Below are 18,803 nucleotides of genomic sequence, written 5' to 3' on the forward strand. Positions count from 1 at the left end.
TTTAGATTTTATCTCTATGATTTTAGATACAAATAAATCTTTTTATCTTAAAATTTGAGAAATAATCTTTATTATCTTATTTTTAGCATCTGAAAATATCTGCTGATTCACTATATAGACGTTGTTCAGGCCGACTGGGGTCAGCGCAAGAATGAACCCTTGCCCGGGGTATCCTTGATTTGAGTAAACTGTTCACTGAATGGTTCAATAAGTAGGGAAGAGTCTTGACTGATTAGGCTGTAACAGTCAAAGAAAACGTTCCATTCAGTCTTAGGTCGCGTGAGCTCGCGCCAATGAAGACATTATATGAGCCGGGAGCGACGAGCCACTCCTGAGCCATGACGTCCCAATATGAGAGATCGCGGCGACGAAGGTCGAATATGACGTACGAGTGGCCGCCAGAATCAATCTCGACCCGTTCGAACCCACGAAGCTGCCGGACTGGCTGGTCAGCGGCCTCGGGAAATTCGATGTACAGCTGCGGCACCTCTGCACCGGCCAAGGTCCCGTTGTTAGTGATCAAGACAGAAACTGAGACCACATTGTCCCAGAGATCACTCGGACCACCAACGCTCTTCTTGCCCAGAGGAGCCTTGCTAATTGACGAGGGAGCCGTGACTTTGAGGTCGGAGTAGTCAAAGGTAGTGTAAGACAGACCATGCCCGAAAGGATATCTAGGGGTAATATCGTGCTTATCAAAGTAGCGGTAATCCAGGTAGACCCCTAGATGAATTCAAATCGTCACGTGTCAGCTTTATATATGAAATAAGCAGTAACATTCTACCTACCCTCGGTGAAATTGCATTGGGCGGTATAACAGATGCCGACATTATAGTCGCTCTCATTCTTGGCGATAGTATGGATCAGGCGGGCGGAGGGGTTGACATCACCGTAAAGGATATCCACGATAGAATTGCCCGATTCCTGTCCAAGCAGTGAACCATACAGAACTGCAGTAACGTTATCGTGATCAATCCATTGATCCATCAGTCGGGGCCCAACAGTATTGATGATGACAATAGTATTGTTGCAATTTTCTGCAACTTGATTGACCATACTATCCTGATTTGAGTTATATAACTCTATCCGATCAGCACCTTCTCCGGCGAGAGCATTGAGAAAGACAAGGCAAACCGAAGATTCGGTGGCAAAGTTAGCGTAAGAAGGTTCCACATTAGTGTATATCGTGCTCGCCTCCACTAGAGAAGAGCTGTTAGTACTAGTATAGGTATCATTCAAGATCCACCGCAGCATAGTTCCATCTTTTGATGCTCTGTCGGTCAGAGCATGCAACGGTGTCACGACGTATGGGATTGAACCCCTTCCAGATCCTGAGCCGGTAACCAGATGGCCTTGGTAAGTGGGTCCAGAGCCTTCCACATCGATTGCACCATTGGGCCCACCCATAACACTGCCAGCATGAGCACCGAAGATTCCCATAACATGTGGGCTCTTCAGTGGTAGCGCACCGTTCTTATTTTTGAGTAGAGCCATGGACTTGGCTCCATTCTCACGGATTAGCTTGGAGTGATTGGCGCGAACATCCATATAAGTGTCTGTCGTTCTGGTAGTTGGCTGCAGGCCATCATCCAAGCGCACATAATAATAGGCCATCAAATTCCGGATAGCCATATCGTTAAAGCGCGCCTCAGAAAGAGTTCCGTTCGACAAAAGTTTCTGGATAATAGATGTACTCCAGTATGTACTTGACCCATAGTCCTCGCCACCTAGAGCAGAAGCACTGGCCGAGCTCTGAGCGTCGAAATCAGGCCAGACAAGCCCGGGAAATCCCAGTTCGGTTTTCAATGCCTTCATTAAAAGGTCGGAGTTTTCGCAGGCAAGCGTCCCGTTTACCTTGGTCATAGCGCACATCACAGCGCCGAGGCCATTTTTCACAGCGTCGTAGAAGGGCCAGAGATAGATTTCATGAGTAGTCTTGTCATCCGCATTGGAGGAATAAGGAGCCCCCGTGGCATCACTGGCAGAACGGTTGGTTTCTTGTTCATTAAGGAGGAAGTGCTATTCGCAGAAAGAGAGTATAGAGTCAGCAAGACTGCTATGTGGTATGATGGAACGTTTGTAGACGCTGGGGATTACCAACTTTACCGCCAGGAATGACTCCGGCATCGACGTATGCCTTGGTGGTGAGACCCATAGCCAATCCATTGAGATAAGGATCTGGACCAAAGCCTTCAACGTTGCGGCCGCCCCAAACAGTGCGTCCTAGGGGCTGTGATGTGGGTCCAGCTACAACCTGGATGCCCTTGTTGTAGAATTCCGACCCTACAGCTTTGGCTTGCGAGTAAATAGCATCGCGATCCCAGGTCATGGCAAGCGCAGACGATAAGCTGAAGGCGGAGACATAGTAAAAGTCTTGTAGGCCCATATCTCCATCAAGAAAGTAAAATGCAGTGAAGTTGGCTTTGGTTGACTCGACGCTACTGCCTGTAATAAGCGCTACCTTTTGAGCAGTGGTTAGGTCTGCTACGAAAGCAGATGCCTTTTCGTATGCAGCTTCCCATTCCCCTAGCTCCACTAACAAATGCCGATGCAGTGAGTATCTTCCGAAAAGTCTGAGGGAGGGAGAGAGAGGGGATAGGAGCTAGCTTTTCACTCACCACCATTGGCTTTCAATATGCCCAGCGTGGATGAACTTGAGGTGGCACTGGCAAAGCCTAGCAAAGATGCCACCCCAGCAATTAGGGTAACCCTCATTTTTGGCGAGAAGAGTAACTCAGACAGGAGTGAACGACTTGCGTGGAGGCAAGTAATTATTGGGTATCGAGATAGCTTGAATGCGAAAGGCAGGGGACATGTTATTCTATTTATTGTTCCCTGGGTGGATACTGTTTGGGTGAACCTTGGAACGCGACACTGAGTACTAAAATTGAAAGCGTGGGACGTGGCAGTCTACCCCTTTGCTGCCTACGCAAGGTGGCACTTCTTTTGCTTGGAATTCCCTATACAAACAATCTGATGACAGCCCACCCGAAACAGTATTGCTAGTCGGAAAAGCCGAATAGGTTGCGAGTGATCAGATCGGCAGTGGCGGTGCATGTCCTGGAACCCCTATAGTCCTGAAGATAAGAAACTGAACGAGCTACAGCCCCAACCTCAGCAAAGGTTCCTCCGATTCATTGATTACGATTAGCTTAACCTCAAATCTGCAAGCAGAAGCCTATATCAGCCAATGCTTTCTTAACGGACGTAATAAGAAGGCGATGCCCGCAGCAGCGTCCGAACCAATCATAAGGATTACAAAATTATCTCCCGCCACTGTACCGTTCGAAGTGTGTCATATCAAATGCACGCAAGATACTTCATGAAACAGGGTTAGCTTGAGTTTGGGGTACATAGACGACGAATACGCGGCGCCCTGGCGGATTCCGAGAATAGCTTGGCGTTGCTCGGTGTCTCATTCAGCGTTCTCTTCATTCATACTGGAAATATGGCCCAAGCACCTTTACGGACATGGAGGTTGTTGGATTACGTAACATTGCTCATCGATCCTCAAAGCATCACGCAAGATCTCTCCGGAGTAAGATAATACGTCGTATCTTGCCTATTCTGTCTGAACACGAGTACGGGCTGAATATGGAAATGGGTAAAAGATCCGCACACGCGGCTTGTCTCCCCCATCATTCCGATCATCCGGAGAAGGCAGACTTGGCCTTCAAGACCACGAGTACTCCGAACGCTGCGTTGCCGCCTAGAACAGCATTTCGAACGCCCAGTAGGAAATTCGCATTCCTAATGAGGACATGGAAAAGAGCCACCGAGCATTTTTTCAGATTCTTTGTAGGATTGATCAGTCGGGCAAGACATTCATTTTGAGGATGCAAGGCCCGTTACGTAATCGAGAACCCTCCTTGTGGGGCTTGGTGTAGGCCTTAATTGATACTCGGCGAGCTACCAGGCAGTTCAATTGTTTATGGGTTTACGCAGGGTATTCGCCAGTTCAACGATCAAGTCCAAGCATGTACGTATGGTTTTTGTAGCTTCAAATCCCTAGATGGCTCTTGTTGGGTTGAAAAAGCAAGAATCAACGTAAGCGGCAAGTGAGTTGGTCACATAAGCAAGTCGGCCACCCCATCGAATCTCGTCCGCGCCTCCAAGAGCAATGCTATTCAAACTGCCATGATATTACAAAAAATATCTTAACCGTAACCTGACAGTAGCCTGACAGTCAGGTTGAGATATAAAGATTCGCTTGACTATATAACTTAAATTGGATAATTCAAGTAAGAAGAAATACGGATTGCTACAACGACGCCCGGGACGGCCACACGTCACGTGACTATCTGCCCTCCAAGCCCCCAGTGAGGATATACTCAGGGGTATATTAGGATTCCGGACCATAATTAGATTGACTATCATTATACCTTGGATAGTATACAGTTTAGTATTTAGAAAATAAAATATATAAGAATATTGATTTATATACTTCACGTGATGCTTAAAGCCATGATGAGATTTGTTGGAATAAAAGGCTGATGTACGGCGTTTTGGGTTAGCCTCGATTCCGGTGCATATAGACTTGGGTTTAGCCGCGCTTATGGCTGCTATTGGCTTACTAGCCAGCGCCCTCGGGCGTGGTCCTGACAGATACAAAAGTTCACATGCTCAGTAGAAGTCAAGGTGCACTTGTTTCAAGTCTTGCAGAACGTATATTCCCGAACAACGGGCCACGCTGAGAGTACGTGATTGCAAGCTTGCTTACGCGGCCGCTTGCACTTTAACCAAGTAGACCCGGTTATTGAGTCAACGAATGGCGGCACTGGAAACAGCTAGTCTCGCCCTCCGCTGACTTTGCTTCTGCCTGCAATCATAACATGGAAGGAAAAATATTTAGTCTTCCAAACATTTCCTCCGATCTTACTGCAATTGCCATCAGTGAATACTTGCCGATGGGCGCATCTGACCCCTTTGTAACTTTGGCACGCAATTCCGTCCTGTCGCGAAAGCCGCACCGCAAATCACGGAATGGATGTAAGATCTGCAAAAGAAGGCACTTGAAGGTCTGCCAATAACTTGCCAACCAGTAAAGTCCAAAGACACTGACCTGAACTCAGTGCGACGAGACAAAGCCCGAGTGCTCGAACTGCGTCAACCATTCTGTGCGCTGTATCTACGATTCACCCGCGCCTAAAACAAAAAAGCCGGTGACCCTGCCTGCACAAACTCACAAGACAGAAAACAAAGTACAGGTCCAGTTCGTGGAATTCAATTTCCTCCATGTCCAACCAGCGCCCGCTCCCGTGCCCGCGACCCCCGCACCGGCAGACAACAAAACCCCCGCGTTGACCCTGTCACGTCCAACGGAGCCGGATTTCTGCTTGGAGGATTTCGAGCCCCAGCATTTTTATGTCTGCTCGACCGCCGCGAGCCTCACCGAAGATCCCGGAAGCGCTGAATTCTGGCAGACCCTGGTACCGCGCGCAAGCTTCTTATCACCGTTAGTCCATCACCTCATGCTGGCGCTGGCGTGTCTGCACATGACCCGGACTGCCCCCGTGCAAAATCGCGATGACAACGGCCGCTGCCTTGCCCGCTTTGAACACCACTATGCAACCGGCCTCCGGCTCTTAACGCGTGGGCTACCGGACATCTCGGTAGGAGGCGACGTCATTTGGATCGGGTCCATCCTGTTATGCTTCATCGGCCTGGCGCGCGGACCCCAGGCAAATGAGTTTTTGTTTTTCGATCGCGGCGCCGACGCCGGCCCTATCGAGTGGCTGGCGCTGCTGCACGGGGTCGATACGGTTTCTACCCTGCTAAGCAAAGGGCGAGCCTCTCCGGAGGACCAGCAGCAGCAACCCACCAAACCGTCTCCCACGCTGGGTAGTGGGTGCCGCCCTCCGCCCCGGGCTATCCCGCACACGATCACCCAGCAATTCCGGGAAAGCCTATCCCAAATCCGACAGTGGATCGAGAAGCAGTCTGCAGCAGCGGACCCCCTGCTCCCGACCTACCGGAACGCCATCGACCATACCCTCCAGGCATTTGCGTCTTTATGTCCCACCAGCGACGGCAATGCTGACCAAAACACCACCCCAGCTGCAGCTGCCAGTTCTGACAGAAAACCGTTCGGCTTCGTCCTGTTCACGTGGGTGACGCGCCTCGAGCAGCCGTTCTGGGAAGCTCTGCAGCGGAAACAGCCGGTGGCGTTGATGCTTGTGGCGCACTTCGCGGCGCTGATGCGGTGGATGGATGGGACGTGGGTCTCGGTTGGGTGGCCGGAGCATATTTTGCGCGGTGCGTGGATGTTTTTGGAGGAGGAGGAGCGGGGGTTGGTGAGATGGTTGATTGACGATGTCGGGGTGTTGGGGTTGTCTGGTTGAGGATGATTTGTTTGGGTAAAGGGTTGCTGTGACCTAGTGCTACTGTAATCGTTATGAAAAGGGTGGGAGGGGAGCTGGCATTGCCGATGGAATCGACTTTGCAGTCGATTTCTCTTGCGGAAATCGGGAGCTCATGGAAGGGGTCTCATAAAAGGGAAGCACTGGGAAAAGACTTCATCCACGTGGGAATGTGGGAAGGACGTTAATTTGACGAATGTAATGCATGCTTGGAGTATCGAGGAACAAATTTAAAAGCGCTAGTGGGGATACGATCCTTCTGTCATGGGAAGGAACACCCCACCGAGCCAGTGACAACTAGATACTAAAGACTCGAATCAAACCCCAGAGCCGGTTGACCACCTCGCCCAGCCGATACATGATCAGCCTGCCCAACGAGACAACGAGCCGGGGCTTATGGCCGGGACTACCACCGTTGAGCAAGAAGGTTGTGTCAAGATTGGCAGGAGGCTTGTTACCACTGTAGCCAAGACCCTTGAGTTTCGTACCGTACTTTGCTGTGCCGGATCTTCTAAGATACGTCCTCAACGGGCTCGTTAGTGCTGCTCAGCTGTTGTGGTCGATACATCTGGGCTAGAGAAGCGGTGTTTGATCCAGGTACGGATCTGGGTCCCGCCATATCTGCATGTGGGTCTATGGCTTGTCCAATTGAATCCTCATTCTTCAACTTCGCGTCGATTATTCGTCATGTGCAGCGGGTAGGCTAGGTACACCCGCATTAATCGAGACTATACAGACCAGCGATACACTTTGCAGCGGCTGAGCTATACGAAACACAGGAGATTGTGCATTTTGTATGGTGTATGGTGGAAAGAGAGATGAGCAGTGTGCATCTCAGCCGCCAACAATGCTCGGTGGAGAAGACGGGTTCGAAAACGCGCGGCTTTGAAGCAGTTAGGGTAGACCCACCAGCCGTAACCGCCTTGGTCCGATGCGACACGAGTACGGAAGTACCCTACTTTGTGGCCTTCTCTGGTACTTCGAAGCTCATCCACACTGCGCAGATGATCTGGTTTCGGTCCTGGTGGTGCGCCGTCTTCTCAATTGGGTGTTTAATTATGCACAACTGCTCCGCAAAGACACACACCGACCCTCTAATTAGTTCACTTATACAGTCGAGCTCCTTGGATGGGTCGCACGGGTATGGTCCGCCAAATGTCTGCACGCACAGACGCCGTACATGATACCAATCACAACCCTCATCATCGGTACCAACCCTGAAGCCCCTGTTGGTGATATCCAATGTGCTCAGACTGAAGCAAACGGAATACTGATTCTACGAATGCGCAGCCCCTACGTTCTTTACTGCGGGAATATACGTCATCCTCGCCCGACTCGTATCGATATTCGGACACAGCTCCTCTTGACTGCCGCCCAGATTGTATGCGTGGATTTTCTGCATCTGCGACATCATCGCGTTGGTTGTGCAAGGCGCGGGAGGGGGGATTGCCTCGTCTAGCGGGGCAGGAGGTAGCAGCAGCAACGATAGCAGCGGCAGCCAAACGAGCGGCACGCACATCATGGTCCGGGGTATTATCTTCCAGCTCGTATTCGTGGGACTGGTCGTCGACTTCGTGCTGCGCCTGTCCAAAAGGGGCCGGCCGCAGGCCCTGTGGTCCAACCGGCCCCTGCTTTTGCTTGGTGGCGCGACCGCGCTCTCGCTGCTACTGATCTATATTCGGAGTGTGTACCGGACGATTGAGCTGCTACACGGATGGACGAGCTCGACGATGCATAACGAGATGTTGCTGATCGGGCTGGACGGCGCGATTATGGTCCCCGCCTTTTCGGTTTATAACCTGCTTCATCCGGGGTACCTGTTGCCGAAGGTACAGCGGGAGGTCGGGTACCTTGACGCTCGGGGGTTGCAGATGGAAATGGAGGCGGTTAAGGATGGTCGGTACCAGATAGTCGAGGTGGAGGGTGGAAAGGATGACTCTGTTACGTTGCTGGACAGGAGCTGAGGCCGCGGCTGTGATGTTTTCTATTTACAAAGGTTGTTAGTATTCGGTAGAGGGAGTTAGGGTCAGCTTGAGATTCTCCAATTGTTCAAGAGTTTTATTTCGGAAAATTAAGTAACAATATACTAGACACCCCCAAGGAATACTCCTCAAATGAGACAAGCTTTAAAGGAAGCAGAAGTAAGAAAGTCTGGGGATCCAAGAGTATAAAGATTACAAAATACCTGATTAAGGAAGACATATCTAGCTGCCTTGAGCATAGCATGATGGAATCAATAGTAGAGAAAGCAGGGTCAAGTACAAAAAACAGAGAAGTAGACTATCTAAACTTTAAACTACCACTGCCTATTTAGAAAATTGTACTACAGCAAACTGTAGTATAGAATGATAGGATAGAGTCGAAGCTAGAAATCAGCTATTCCCAAACATACCCACCCCTACATCACCTCAACGTACCGCTGTTTCGCCAACCCAACCTTCTGATACATGCTGTTAGCACTACACATCTTGGGAACAAATCAATCTAGGTAATCAGGCCCTCCGTCCCACGTGCAAGTCACCCCGCCGAACCAATTCTCTCTTGACCTCCTCAGCATGCCCTGTCGCATTTATCACCTCCTGCATCATGCCTTCCAGATCGTCCATCGAGACCGCCTCCTCATGTCTAGTCCAGCCAAGCTCAACCGGAAGACGCTCGTTCTCTGTTGTTGGTTTGAGTCAGTCGGGGCGTGAGGCCACATAGGTGCGTACTAGCGACTGTGCGTTCACATAGGCACTGCCCTACTAAGGTAGTAATCGAACATACCGAACAAATACTCCACCCACGACCTGTCCACCAACCCAGAGGTCTTATTGCCCAGGATGATGATGTACGCCGCTGTCTCGCCGTACCCGAACGCAGTCCCGAGCTCCGACAGCGTGAAGGTCGGGTTTGTGGCGTTGGAGGTGCGCACGCGGGCCTCGCGCGCGTTGGCTGCGGCCTGCACGGTGATAATCGGGTCGGGCCAGTGCTGGCGCGTCTGGTCGAAGATCGCCTGGTTGAAATCGTGGTTGTCGCCGAAGTAGTAGTCCAGTCGGCTATACCGGTTCGTTTGTTTGTCAGTGGGGGGAGAACGGAAATGTGCTTGGTGCTAATGGTCCTGGGAGTGCTATCTTTTTCAGCACTGGGGACTGACAGACCTCAGACTAGCATCATGCTCGAGGATATTGTGGCGACTCAGATCGTTCAACGAGAAAGTTGTGGCGTTCGCGGCCGGGTTGGTCGTCAGCGCCTCTTGGAAGAGATACTGGGCCAGCTCTCGGTCAATGTTCAGCGCCGAGTGCAGCGCGGCTATGGTGTGCGCCTTGGTGATGTCTTTCCCGTCGTGCGGCAGGTACCCGTGGTTTGCCAGGGTGTTGAGCATCGGGCAGGGTGCCCTTGCTGTGTAGCCAGTTAGTTTTTACGCTTGTTTCGCAGTGGAATCCCACCGTCTCCTAGGCCTGCGGGCTTCCAATCCAGCGGAGGATGGCCCGCAGGCAGCTTTCCCTCGCTTACGTAGTCTGCGCGAGGGAAGGCGAGCGTCACCGCATACAGAAGGGGGGCGCAGGCAAGAACGAAGTATCTCATGTTGACTGACGGTACAGTACAGTGCAGTGAAAGTTGTGCTTCTTCCCAGATGCACAGATGCAACTTGCTCTACTTATATCCCAAACATTCTAAAACTGGGAGCCTCTCAGCGGCCAGATAATTGTCATGATGCCATGGTAGGTCAACACCAATTGAAACAAGATGCGTTGCTGTCGATCAGTTGCGGCCCCACACGCCGACGCCGGGGAATAAGGATAGTCTAACCTTCTTGGACACTTGGGGCTGTTCAAAACACGGATACGGCAAGGCCCCACCATTCAATGGGACGAGCCCGCCCTGTTTAATCGAGCTGCAAGGGCCTTCTAGCTGGTGTACTCGAGAATGCAGACGATAGAGAGATTCTGTTCTCCTTGGTCTCAGCTGTGGAGCGGTTAGACTGGCGGCTGCCTAGTGAAGCTGTCTGCGACGCGTCAGCATCTCACCATGGTGGCCTGGATATTACCGTAGAAGAAAAAGCCCCAGAATCGTTGCTTGTGCTAGGGACAAAATAACGGATGATGAGATTTATGGGAGTTGAGAGATGTTCAGAACATTACGAGAGAACAGGTAGATGATTTTACTACCTGCTCCGCGTACCTTTTTGAGGAAAAGCCTCGAAGAGCACTGAGAGAAGATTTAGGGGATGAGATTGGTGTCCGATCCTCTGAAGGAAATGATAAAGTCGAACTAAAGTCTGCAAGATTCACAGACTAATCCAGGTCTAGATCGTGAATAAAGACAGGGGATTGATATGCATCTTGGCTGGTTCTCGCTTCAATTGACCTTGCTAGCCTCTTTAGTGCCACCCGTTCCACTCTCAGTGAAAGTTTCCTTCCGCATTTACCACAGTTATAAATGTAGAGAACTCTAGCATAAGTACAATAAAGTATGTATTCCAACCCGCTCAGGCATACACCCGAAAACTATACGATAAAAAATATATACCAACAAAGATTCACGCTCTATCAAATATATACACCTAGCAATGCAACTGGCTAACGGCACATCAAAACCGTGGATAAGGTGGTGGGGTCCCACTCGGTACCACCCCCCGGTGTCGCTGTTGCTGTCTCACCCACCCTCCGTGGCCTCCCCCCCACCTCCACTATTCAGTCTTAACTTGACTGTACTCTTCTCTCTAGTTCTAGGACTACTTCTACTCTGAATTACTACTGCTGTATTCTAACTAGTATCTAGAGGGTACTTTTATTCTAGAGTAGATATTACAGCTACAAATAATAGTATATCTATGCTACTATTTATTCTAATCTTATTAGCTATTGTTTTATCATAACTAATTATAATACTACTAGAGGTTGTGTTAGTAAATATCGACTAAAAGACTATAAGTAGGATCTGACTTCCTTAGAGACTAGTCTAAGCTATATACCCTGCGTACTAGTCTTTATAAACACTAAGGGGTTGTTGTCCAGCTTATGATGGATAACCTAATTCATGCTAGAGGTCTGTCTTCTGATCTGGGACAAGTGTGCTAAGTATCAGAGGCAGCAGGATAGATATCACCAGGGAGTTTATTGTAATACGCGGAAGGGTCTTGAATGATATGACAGGTATCTTAGTCTATCAAGATAGTATGCTTCTACTAGTGCCTGAGATAGTTACTATATTAATATATATGTAGCTTAGAGTAAGATTCTATAGATCCTTCTTTCTCTTATTTTCTTAGTCTAGAAATCTTAATGGAAATTAATTCTTGTTTGATTTCTTTCTAGATTTAATATAAATTCAAAACTCCTTTTTTAGACTAGATAGTTATATTTAAACCCTTTTCGATTAGGGATGCATCTAGCTACCAGGTTCGAGGTCTTGGCGTGAGCGGGTGTGTGGGCGGGCACCAGACAATCGAATGTGTTCTGGTGATCCAAGGCCGCGCAGACTTGGCCCACGATGCCACTGCCAGAGACGATCGCATCGAGACCGAGCGCTCTTATTTCTTGAAGCTTCCTGTAAAACGAGTGAAAATACTAATTATCCCCCGGGAATGATCCAAGGAGAGTTAAAACCATGCTCGGGCGATTACTGCATGATGCCGTCATTTACCGCCGGGTGGCGAAAGACGGACCCTCAAACCCCAGAAAGACTCCCAGTGAGGCCTGGAGAATAACGGAAATAATCCCAACCTCTCCCCGCTCGACTTGGATTACACTCAGGTGGACAACAGAACATGTCAATCTACACGACTATCGCAACCAGTAAGGAGCGTCACGCCGAAATCCAGGCCGCTCTCGCCGCCGTCGAGAGCAGCCCGGAAAGGCTCCAGTCGCACGAATCCTACCTCTCGGATCTCCGCCGCGCGCTGGCTGAGACTAACCAGCAGCTCGCACAGCTCCGACAGGTCACCCAGGTCGAGCGTGCGCTGCACGAGAAGTACCGCGACAGCACGGTGCGTCGCCTGCTCTACCGGGCGACGGGCAAGCGGACCGATTTCGAGGCCAAGGCCGATCAGGAGATGCGTGATTACTACGCCGCGCTGGCGAAGGAGAGCCGCGCACAGGCGCAGCAGGAGATGCTGGAGGCCCAGGTCGCGGATGCGGTGACGCAGGAGCGCGACCTTCAAGCCGCGTGCGTGGCGCGGGACCGACTGCAGGAGGAGCTCGACGCCATCTATAGCGAGATCTTCGAGGGCCGGACGGAGGATTTCCCGGAGGAGGATGCGCAGGAAGAGGTCACTCAGCTGGCGCGGCGGGAGTATGGGCAGCGGCGGCAGCGTTGGAGCGACGTCCACCAGGCGGCGCAGTGTCTGGCGAGAGGGCAGCTAACGATCCGGGAGGCGCTATTGAACCTAGTCGAGAGTCTGCGTCACTCGGAGAGGGATCTATGGGGGTTTGGAGGGACCCTGGTCGATGTGCGGCAGCAGAACTGTCTGTCCCGCGCGCAGCAGAAGGTCAGCCAGACGCAGATGCTGGCGGCACAAGCGAAACGGCTGGACTCGATGGTGCAGCCGCTACCGGCCATGAGTCTGGTCGAACGGGACTGGGTCGGGGGAATGCTCTTCGATACCTTCTTCTTCCACCTCGAGTTCTTGGATATGATGCAACAATCAGTTCTGGAGATCAAGCGAGCGGAGGAGAGCCTGGCCGCCGAAGTCCGGCGGATCAAGTCTCGGGAGGCAGACATGCAGGCGCAGCTGAATGAGGCGCGAACGACCTTCGAAAATGCACAGCAAGACCTTCGTCGGATTCGATACGAGGTATTCATGAAGACCGCTGACCCCCCACCGCCCTACACCGGTGCACCGACAGTGGGAAGTGTTTGAGGCTTTTGGTGGCTGAAGGGGTGATACACCCTAAGACAGGATTACCGTATAGGTAATCGATTAGCAACCTGTAGGACCACTGTTCCTGCCAAGGTAGGCACAAGACAAGAAGGTTGTTGGAGTGATAAAGACTTCTTGGCTTGGAGTGAGACTGCTGTCTTTCATGCAACAAAGAGCCCGGGAATATCTTTGTTTCTACCCGCTTGGTCCCTCCTGACCGGCACCAGATATTGACTGTGAGGACGAACAATGATCCACAGGACTTAATTCCATTGCCGTAACATTAATGGATCTTTGTCTACTTTTGTCTGCATTCACGCAAAGGAGACCACTTCTGCCCAGAAGTGCCGCTTCCACATAAAAGGATCACGAAATCCTTTCTTGATGTCACTGTACAACTACCATCAGCCAACTCTACTACCAACACCAGACCTTACTCCTCTACAGTTTATAACACCTGTGCAACAAACTTCTCAAGACCGCCAAAGGCAACAGCGCTATGCAGTTCATCGTCACTTCCTTCCACCTGGACGAAGCCATTGCTCGGTATCTTGTGGACGAGGCCTCCGTCGCCAATTTCTACATTTGGTGCGGGTATCGAGTCCCTGAGCGCAAGTAGAAGGTGCTTATCATGTTCAACCAAAAGAGATGAGCGAAGAAGCGGCCGCCGAGGCTCGGCAGACCATTCTCTCCCGGTTTCTTCTATCACGGTCCGTCGGAGCCCAACGGGTCGAGCCTGAGTTCAATTAGGCGATTGGAAAGCGTCGACAGACGGCGGGCCTTATGGGGATCGTCACAAAGTGGATCAAGGCCGAGGGATGGAGCCACATGACCAAGCTGGTCGGACCCCACGGGCACTTTTTTCTCCCGGTGAGGAACGGACTGGATGACATGATCGAGCAGCGAGTTGCACGGGAGACTTTCAGAGGCACGTTCGCCGCCTGGTTCATCCGGGGCCTCTGGGCATTGTTGCCGGGTGGGCAGGACGAACGTGCCGAGTTAACCCTGGATGAGGCGATTGCGAAGATGAAGCAGTAGAGATTAGTTCCCGAGTAGTCTGTGATACAATCCATTGATATGTTATGTTTTCCTGTATTCTTGCTCTTAAGTATTTCCACTCGCCGGGAGGTTAGTAGTTAACTTGATGATGCTTTCGGACTAGGAAGAAGTCAGAATGTATCATGTTGGGCGTGGTTAGAGCTGGCCGCAAGGTCGACGTTAAAGTACATGAGGGTTGTTGGAATCCCGCATTGGTATCTACGGGATGTACATCTCAATGCTTGGTGTTCAGTACAATGTATCGTATCTCGAACCTCCTTGCTGCTAGATCATCGCAAACGCTGCAGTTGCGCTCCAATCTACGTAATCGACCCTCTGAATTGTGACCGACGATCACAATCATCAACAATTATCTTCCCCCGGAACCGTTGGGATACGTAAAAACATATTGTTGCATCCCACAAAGGACTAAAGACCAGGCACCAAACATGAAAATCCATGCAGCAATACAACAGATTAAGCTAAATCCGTCGCAACGCGAAATGTACTTGACATCGATCATTGAGCCCATTCTCCACAATCTCGATCCAACTAATAGAGCTGTCATCCGAGTCACCCTTCGCGTTAACCTTGCCGGTCCAGATGGACTCGACGTAGCCACCCGCCTTCACAGCCAGTTGCTGCAGCTTGTGGTCGTGTCTGGAAGACCAGCCACCTCGAGGTCATACTCGTAATAGGCTGACGTAGACCCAAGTCTGGCGGGGGAAGACAATTGTGCGGCGGTGGTGCTGGCTGGCGTCACATAAGTATGACCATTGCTTCCTTGTCGGCGCTGTTATCCTCCACCAAATGAAGGTTATCAATGTTGTCAGTCCCATTCCGGAAGAGGCAGACATTGTCGTCGCCCGAGTACAGAGTAATGACGGCTTTCGACACGGTCACGTCCTCGGACGACTTGATATCGCACTTAATCGTGATTGTTTGCACCTGCCGGGAGGTGACTTTTGCATTGCAGATGGAGTACGAGAGCTGGGAATCGGGAGCCGTATCACAGCTGGGCGATCAGCCCATGCGCTTCGTCTATGATGAAATCGGCAATGGGGTCCGGCGAGGGCTTGGTGCCCGTGAAGAAGTTGATCACGGCCTGCACGATCATGAGAAACGATGCCTACCACGGCGAGGACGGCCCCCAGAATGGGCATTGCCACGGCCATGGTCTCGATCACGGCCCAGAGCCCAATCTCGGACCCGACCTCGATGACATCCAGCACCACCGTCACTCCCTGGACGACGACGTTGAGCGCATTAGGCCCTTGCCAGGATCGGAGAACGAGTTCCAGTCATTGGCCATGGAGAACAACATGGTCACGATCAGGCCAATCCCCAGGAATGGCACAACCGCGCAGCAAATTCCCCGACCACTTGAACCGCTTCGCCGCCTCTTCGTAGCCGGGGGTACCTCTTTGGCGATGGCATCGATGTCTTCGTTCCAGGCTTCCTCGCTCTCGCTCGTTGTGGAGACTCCATCGGACGAAGTCCCATCTGGGATCAAGACCCGATAATCTCCCGTCACCGGCCACATTCTTCGCTGCCTCTCCCATCTTCTTGCTGTCTTCCAGGAATCCCTTCCATAAGGCCGTCATTCAGGGCCTGCATGTTGAGCTCGTCGGCGAGCGAGGATGCCGGCTTGGACTGGAAGTTCTTGAAAGGACCCAGCGCCCTGTTGATCCCATCGATCACAATCCAAACTACCCGGAAGCTGATGACCGTCCGTTCAGGGTCCAACATTATATCCCACAGTATCGCCAATTACCACACATTGATCGCCACCATCGAGAACGTGATGCCCACCTAGGGACCAGTTAGCTAGTCGTCCGAGGCAATGGCCCTGGGGCTTATCTTGCATATATGGCGGAGCACACCGGGCAGGATGACCTTGCTGGAGAGTCAATCAAAGGCTTCTTCGACCCATCTCGATTCGACCCATCTCCAGAGCACAGTGCCGCCAAAGGCAACCTGGAGTCCTTTGTCAAAGTAGATCAGCCAGCCCGTAACTTCGCGCATCAACAAGACACTCTTCTCCAGGATCGCTGCCGCAAGCTGCTCATTGTCGGTGTTTTTGTCCAGTTGGTTCTTCTCCTCGAATGCCTCGATCTCCTCCCGTAACATCTGTGCGACGTCGGTAGATATAGATGAGTCCCCGTCCAGGACATTGACGATGAGCTCGTCCATGGCGTTGTACAGTCACGGGTACTTGGCATCCTGATTGCCTTCGGGCAAGGTATCCACAAACTGCACATCATCCGATAGGCAGTAGCGAGGAGTTTGTCGAGAAACTGCTGCGAGCAATCTTGGGACGGGCGAAGGCATCCTCGTCTTGCATGTAGTCCGCGATGAGCAGCCAGGTGATACTGAACAGATGAAGTGCCTCAGCACATGGGTTCGAATCTCCGTTCGAATAAATTTGGGATTGGCGATCATCTGCAGGCAGTATTTATTGAAGGCATCGTTCGGGTATAGGTCTTGGATGTTGTTTCTCCTCGAGAACTGAGGTCCCGATTGATGTGCTTCAGAAGGCAGGAGCCCAGACGATTTGTGGTGCATTCCGGGTAACGAAGGTGCGAAATGCTCTTATCAAGATATCGACCCAGGCTTTGAGGGTCATCCTTGCTATCCAAGTTCGCAATCCCATCTGAAACGGCAGGTATAGACAACCTGATGAACAGGTCATAGATGAAGAAGATCTCGTCATACGAGTCATTGGGATTGGGGGCGGGATCTGTCCCCGCCCGATCAACGTACACTTGGAGTCGATCGGCACTGAAATGCTCCTGCAACATTAGACGGGCCTTGTTGTGTAGTCGGTGGGCGGGCATGGCGACGTAGGGGAACGCCTTCAAGCTTTTGGTCGCTTTAGCGACCTCGGCGAAAGTTTGCTCCACGTCGTCTGACATGAGGACTGCAGGAACTACTTTCCGGGTGTATCTTTCACTAGATATGCTTTCCAGATCAGAAGGCCAATGATAACTGGCAAGGAAGGGCATCGTTGACTCCTTGATATTCCTTGATTCGTCACTATTCTTTGATGCCTCATCGGAGATCAAGCCTAGTCACATCCACGACTATGAAGAAACTCGATAAATTGTTGCACCCAGTTATAGAGGAATAGAAACCCCTCTGCGTCGCTGCGAGCTTTGATCGGCTGCCATAACGGCAGTCCCTGGTTAGGCGACGTGTGCTGATGTGGTGTATCATTGACGTGATTGTTGCTTTCCCGCGCTACGATCCACAGTGCACAGAATGCTGCACTCTGAGCCATGAAGCAAGTCCAACACGGGTCCAGGCAGCATACAGCAAGAGGGTAGCCATGTCAAGTATATCCCTCTTTTGTATGTCCCTCCCCGTTGCAGGAAGGAAAGCTGCCATGGCACGCCCCGCAGACAACCCCTACTAGTGGGGCTGAGAGGTTAGTGACCGGGATCAATTCAGGGAAGTTAAGACACCATCTCTTCCATGTGTCTGTGCCGTGCATTGATTATTGTGGGGATGGGTCACATTCTGCTTTCACCTTGTTGCCAAGGTCGAACAATTGGAGATAGGAGCAAAGGTGAGTGGTTGCTTGCCCGCATAGCGAGCTGCAGTTCGCATGCACAAAAGCGCAGCAGCATAAAACTCAACCATGCACAAGTCCAGAAACAGAAACGGAGCGTGGCAGGAGCTCATTCTGCGGAGTTGGAGACATTTGCTGGATCTTCCTGGTGATCTTCTCCTGGAAGGCAAGCGGTAATTGTACCCGCGGATTGGTGATTCCCTCATAGATCTACAACTGCTCGTCAGGGCCTTCCCACTCGGACGCAAGAAAAGTTTGATCTACCACCGGCACTCTCAGTGTATAATCAAGTTTGTCTCAAAGTCACTCCGCGCATTTGCCCAGGTCTGTTACTCACAGTATGTACGAGATCGCCTCCACATGGCAGGCGGGAGATTTGCGTTTTCCCAGACCGTCCTGGTTCACCAACAATGGGCTTAGCATGGCTGGTTCGGTTCCTCTGTAAGGGATAGGAGAACCTCTGCCCTACCTACCTCACATATCGAAATTGGATAAATGGCGCACAGGGTATTCGGGGAGCAGACCTGAGCCGGATCATGTAGGCTCTCGCGCAGGGCGCCCAGTGCTTTTGCACACTGGATTAACACACTACGAGGGAGTTCTCGCTGGTAGACGAATGGGTAGAGGGAAGCTAGAGCACTGGCGGCCGAGTCCAGCACCTGAGTGTGGCCCAAACTGCGGGGCAAATCGCGCAGAAATGCACCATAGAAGAAAATTCAGTGGAATTTCTTCTTTACCTTGCGGCAAATATCGCAGGCTTTACTGGAGAAGATGCCGGGCATGTTCCGGACTTGTGGAGGATAATCAGAAGGTGAGAGTGTGATAGTGTGATATACTGCGGGCAGTAGAACTTGGATTAGAAAAGAGGAGAAGAAGATCACACCGCCTTGGCTATTCGCCGAGGCTATTCGCTCTTTGAGTCTTGAGAGCAATTACTTACTTACCTAATACACCTGGGGCCCGGGCCGGGGGTCGTACTTTATGCCTAAAT

At 51.3% G+C, this 18,803-nt stretch overlaps 7 protein-coding genes across 7 annotated transcripts; 4 read left to right on the forward strand and 3 right to left on the reverse strand.

The window, feature by feature from the left end:
• Positions 1-232: 232 nt before the first annotated feature.
• On the reverse strand, positions 233-2,815 carry ASPACDRAFT_48858 (glycoside hydrolase family 3 protein; the record flags this gene model as incomplete). The annotated part of the gene is made up of 4 exons (XM_020202173.1): positions 233-723; positions 789-2,019; positions 2,102-2,602; positions 2,741-2,815. The coding sequence occupies 4 exons, from the start codon at positions 2,813-2,815 to the stop codon at positions 233-235; spliced, it is 2,298 nt and encodes a 765-aa protein (XP_020060610.1).
• Positions 2,816-4,983: 2,168 nt separating this feature from the next.
• Positions 4,984-6,341, forward strand: ASPACDRAFT_37826 (Zn(II)2Cys6 transcription factor; the record flags this gene model as incomplete). Its single annotated transcript, XM_020200349.1, has 2 exons — positions 4,984-4,989; positions 5,073-6,341. 2 exons carry the CDS (start codon positions 4,984-4,986, stop codon positions 6,339-6,341), a joined length of 1,275 nt encoding a protein of 424 aa, XP_020060611.1.
• A 1,538-nt stretch (positions 6,342-7,879) lies between these two features.
• ASPACDRAFT_37827 (uncharacterized protein) lies at positions 7,880-8,323 on the forward strand (the record flags this gene model as incomplete). The annotated part of the gene is made up of 1 exon (XM_020200350.1): positions 7,880-8,323. One exon carries the CDS (start codon positions 7,880-7,882, stop codon positions 8,321-8,323), a length of 444 nt encoding a protein of 147 aa, XP_020060612.1.
• Positions 8,324-8,851: 528 nt separating this feature from the next.
• ASPACDRAFT_55776 (peroxidase family protein) lies at positions 8,852-9,926 on the reverse strand (the record flags this gene model as incomplete). The annotated part of the gene is made up of 4 exons (XM_020203052.1): positions 8,852-9,021; positions 9,126-9,397; positions 9,500-9,740; positions 9,788-9,926. 4 exons carry the CDS (start codon positions 9,924-9,926, stop codon positions 8,852-8,854), a joined length of 822 nt encoding a protein of 273 aa, XP_020060613.1.
• A 2,133-nt stretch (positions 9,927-12,059) lies between these two features.
• Positions 12,060-13,530, forward strand: ASPACDRAFT_108718 (uncharacterized protein). Its single transcript, XM_020195310.1, has one exon. The coding sequence runs from the start codon at positions 12,112-12,114 to the stop codon at positions 13,201-13,203; it is 1,092 nt and encodes a 363-aa protein (XP_020060614.1). The 5' UTR covers positions 12,060-12,111; the 3' UTR covers positions 13,204-13,530.
• A 1,769-nt stretch (positions 13,531-15,299) lies between these two features.
• On the forward strand, positions 15,300-15,764 carry ASPACDRAFT_37831 (uncharacterized protein; the record flags this gene model as incomplete). Its single annotated transcript, XM_020200351.1, has 1 exon — positions 15,300-15,764. One exon carries the CDS (start codon positions 15,300-15,302, stop codon positions 15,762-15,764), a length of 465 nt encoding a protein of 154 aa, XP_020060615.1.
• Positions 15,765-16,501: 737 nt separating this feature from the next.
• On the reverse strand, positions 16,502-17,156 carry ASPACDRAFT_37833 (uncharacterized protein; the record flags this gene model as incomplete). Its single annotated transcript, XM_020200352.1, has 2 exons — positions 16,502-16,683; positions 16,751-17,156. 2 exons carry the CDS (start codon positions 17,154-17,156, stop codon positions 16,502-16,504), a joined length of 588 nt encoding a protein of 195 aa, XP_020060616.1.
• Positions 17,157-18,803: the final 1,647 nt, after the last annotated feature.

The sequence above is a fragment of the Aspergillus aculeatus genome (assembly GCF_001890905.1).
Source record: "Aspergillus aculeatus ATCC 16872 unplaced genomic scaffold ASPACscaffold_1, whole genome shotgun sequence".
Taxonomy (NCBI): domain Eukaryota; kingdom Fungi; phylum Ascomycota; class Eurotiomycetes; order Eurotiales; family Aspergillaceae; genus Aspergillus; species Aspergillus aculeatus.